Source organism: Sardina pilchardus, chromosome 13 (genome assembly GCF_963854185.1).
Source record: "Sardina pilchardus chromosome 13, fSarPil1.1, whole genome shotgun sequence".
Taxonomy (NCBI): domain Eukaryota; kingdom Metazoa; phylum Chordata; class Actinopteri; order Clupeiformes; family Clupeidae; genus Sardina; species Sardina pilchardus.
Window position 1 is genome coordinate 6,435,890 of NC_085006.1, and position 4,042 is coordinate 6,439,931.

A 4,042-nucleotide genomic window follows, 5' to 3' on the forward strand; every position below is an offset into this window, starting at 1 on the left:
TTCCATCTTGACAGCCACTCAGCCCCGAGTCAGCGTGAGCGGGGCTAGCGTGCTAGCCCGTGCAGTGGCGCTAAACGCTCCGTTAGGGGCCATGCAAATTCTCCGGATCAGTATCGCTGTGCGTTCTGGACCCTCGCTGATGTGAGCCACTGAGCCAGACTCATGATAGACTCAAGACAGCTGGAACAAAGCCAACGTGTGTGTTTTTGTGTGTGTGCTTGTGTGTGTGTGTGTGTGTGTTGCACTCACAAGACTTTTTTAGTGGATGCCCTGCGAACTCTGATGCCAAAAGGCTGCTTGACGAGCTCCACCTCATACTGAAGGGGGCCAGTCGGGGGATTGGCAGGAGGCTTCACGTGCTCATGGGGCACTTCGAACCGGACATTGTGGGCATCTGTGATCTGTAGCAGGGGACAAAGTGGGGATAAGGTTAGCGGTCATTCCCAGAGAGATTTGAGTTTAGCCTAAATGGGTCAATGTTATGATTGGTCTCTCACCTTAAAACGCAATCGGTTCTCAGTCTGCATGTCAGCATGGAAGGACAGTTCCTGGATGTCGGCGCCAAAGAGGGAGGGAGCTGATTTTCTCTTCAGGACGGCGTCCATCTCTGTAAGGGACAGGACAGGGGGCCATGTTGAGCGGGGCACAATTCAACACCACCAACCAGACAATACTGACCATACGGATGTACTCAGAGAGGGCCTCACTTGTGCTGCTTGGCTGGCTGTCACTGGTCACATTGTATCCGTGGTTCTCCGAGAAGTAGCACCAGGGTACGTTGGTCTCGTCGACAGGACCCCAACAGCATTCACGCTCCAGACACTTCCTCTGAGGGGCACATATCACAGGGCATGCTGGGATACTGTGTCTTTGTTAAGGCATCAGCTCATCCTACCTTCATGCCAAATAGCATTGAGTCAAATTGCAAAGTGCATCATAATCATTCTAAGCAAACACACACACTTGTTTGCCCTGAGCTCTTAAGGCCCCTACAGAGGGCAGACGCTGCTGTGCCTGAGCGGGACGTAACGAGGACCTACCTGAGAGGCGCCCGAGTCAGGGAAACAGTCCACCCGCTCCGCCAGCGGCACGTTCGGGCACTGGGGGACCGGGCCTGGCGTCGGGCCTGGCGTCGGGCCTGGCGTCTCTGCCAATCACCACAGACAGTTTGTAAACATTCGGAGCACTCTTATCCTGACACCACCCTCCACCTGCCCCCCGAAACAAATCCATGAGACGCCGAGGTCGCTCCACGAGCGACATAATGAGGCTGTGCTTGCGGTGCCTCATGTCCAAGGTTGACTCGAGGTTGATTTTAGGGTATAGACAGGGCACAGCTAATTGTCCCCGGATTCAGTTAGGGATTTATAAATAGCAAAATGAGACCCGCATCAAAGGCGAAATTAAGGATTGAGAATGACAGCTGTCATAATATCCGTGTCTTAAAGCTTTCATCAGACGGCCTGGCTTATTGAGCGGCCACTGAGTATGCAGTCGGTAATGCTATCCCTGCTGTGTCCACTGCGGCCTGGCCTTCGGCCTACTGTGGCCTGGTTCTGTGGATGGCTGTCCTTTCCTGTTCGTGTGTCTGTGTGTGTGTGTGTGTGTGTGTGTGTGTGTGTGTGTGTGTGTGTGTGTGTGTGTGTGTGTGTGTGTGTGTGTGTGTGTGTGTGTGTGTGTGTGTGTGTGTGCGTGTGCGTGTCTGTGTGTGTGTGTGTGTGTGTGTGTGTGTGTATGTGCTTGTGTTTGTGTGTGTGCTTGTGTTTGTGTGTGTGTGTATTTGTGCTTGTGTATGCTTGCATTTGTGCATTTGTGTGTGTGTGTGTGTGTGTGTGTGTGTGTGTGTGTGTGTGTGTGTGTGTGTGTGTGTGCCTGAGTTTATGCGTGTGCTTACGTTTGTTTGAGTGAATGTTGGTGCATGCTCTCCAGACTCACCCTCCTCTAAGAACGCAGGCTCGCCCGTGACAAACAGCACCACCAGCACCACGGCGACCACGGAAACCATGAGGAACAAGACGATGAGCATCATCTCCAACTGGGAGAACTTCCTCTTCCCCATCTCCAGTCATCAACACACACAATCACATGCAAGACAGAAAAGTAGCACACACCAATGAAAGCTCTTTACAGACTACACTCTACATCAACCACATGGACACATAGGTTAAGATAAAATATAAAACTAAAGCTACACGTTCATCTTTATGACGATAATGCGATTTACAACGATTTAATGTGACTCATTAATTGCTGTTATTATCTGTTATGACTTGGACTATTAAGCCCTGACTCAAGTCCTGATCAGATACAGTGTCATGGAAAGGGGCCAAATTCCATTAATTTATTTTACAAAATGAACCAAACATGAATGTGAAATATTCTAACGTCACAGTACTGTAGGTCAGTTGTTCTCAGTCAATCCTCATATGTGATCCTCACATGTGATCAGCATGAGGCTTGTGAGGGCTGAGCCTCAGTGTGTGTGTGAGAGAGAGCAACAGCACAACAGCTCATTGCTACAAAAGGAGCAATGCTGGCCACTTCAACCCCCTACACCATTGTAGCATAGACACATACACCAGGTTTCAGTGGGCTCAGGAAATACAAAATTACAAGGATGTAGCAGTAGCAACACTGAAAAATGTAACATAAACCAGTCGGAATTCGTAAATAAAATGGCGCACAACAATATTCTTAACTAGGAAAAAAGACCACAAATACCGCAATTTCCCAACTATTAGTCGCGGCTTATACATTGATTTTGCAGAATTTCTTCCGCTATGAGGTTAATACAGGGGGGCAGTTAATATGGTTTTGTTTCTTTTAACTTGCATAAAACACTGCCCTGCGGCTTATACAATGCGGCTAATATGTGAGAAATTACTGTATGCGATTTTTTAAGGCCCCAAAGAACACTTTCCTTCAGCATTCTGCATCAAAGGTTCTATGCTACTAAGCACTGCAGGAGAGTCACCACTTCAAATACTAAGGGCAGGAGATTCAAACATTCTTTTGAGATGACAGGTGAATAGCCATTAAATGAACCAGTATGACAAATGATTTTTGCAAATGCTTATTTCATAAACCTACTATTTCATACTATTGCAGTACATGTCAAAAAAGATAGCAATTGTTATCCCTAAAATGTCACCTAAAGCATGGCCTAAATATTAAACCCTGCAAACTGAGAAATGTGGAAAGCCCTTTATTGATTAACAGCTACAGTTTGAGATTCAGAACTGGAACACAGGACAGGAGGAACGATTATTCCCAGTGTTAGCAATCTTTAGCTTCTGCTGTGTCATGTAAATGTCCCATAATCAAAAACATTTAAAACTAGTTTTTTCTAACATTTTCAGAATGCTAACTCTATGGAGCACCATGCAGAGACAGGACTCCATGTTTTCTAACTGACTATAGTGACCAAATGTAGTCTTAACAAACAGTCACAAAGAAATGTAAACAGGGGAATTGATTGAGTGGCACATTTGCATGTCTCTTACCTTTGTGTCCTATATCAGTATCCCTCCACACACACAATGTCCGTCATTCAAGGTCAAAGTAAAGTGTGCAGTCTTGACTCAGGTGTTGCTCCTCTCTGTTATGGAGTAGAGCCCTGGAAAAGTAATCTTTTGTGGTGGGCAGATAGAGAGAGAAGGGGGAGGGAGGGGGCTGTGTGTGTGTGTGTGTGTGTGTGTGTGTGTGTGTGTGTGGGAGAGAGAGAGAGAGAGATAGAGAGGGGGGGGGGGGGGTAGAGAGAACAATAAAATAGAGCATGGACAAACCAAAAGAGGTCACTCAGGTGAAAACAGACTACTGCAGGTCTATTCCTGGATGAATGTGACAATCAACTAATGAGGAAAACGCAGTAGAGACAAATTTGTCACAAATCATGTCAAACTGACAGACATCTTGTTAAGATTAGAACATGATTCTCATCACCCTCAGTTCTATTCTACATAAATTATATGTTTGTGAGGACATGTTTATGTGGCAACACGTGACAAATTGTAGCCAATTTGAGAATGAAGCTATTGACTTA

At 46.4% G+C, this 4,042-nt stretch overlaps 1 protein-coding gene across 1 annotated transcript in view; it reads right to left on the reverse strand.

Moving 5' to 3' along the window:
* The window catches only part of si (sucrase-isomaltase), a 54,600-nt gene extending 50,965 nt beyond the window's left edge, over window positions 1–3,635 (reverse strand). The window contains 6 exon segments of the mRNA XM_062553106.1: window positions 250–401; window positions 498–607; window positions 708–828; window positions 1,041–1,147; window positions 1,936–2,059; window positions 3,504–3,635. Of these exon segments, the coding sequence (XP_062409090.1) occupies window positions 250–401; window positions 498–607; window positions 708–828; window positions 1,041–1,147; window positions 1,936–2,059 (614 nt within the window). The 5' untranslated portion in view covers window positions 3,504–3,635.
* Window positions 3,636–4,042: the final 407 nt, after the last annotated feature.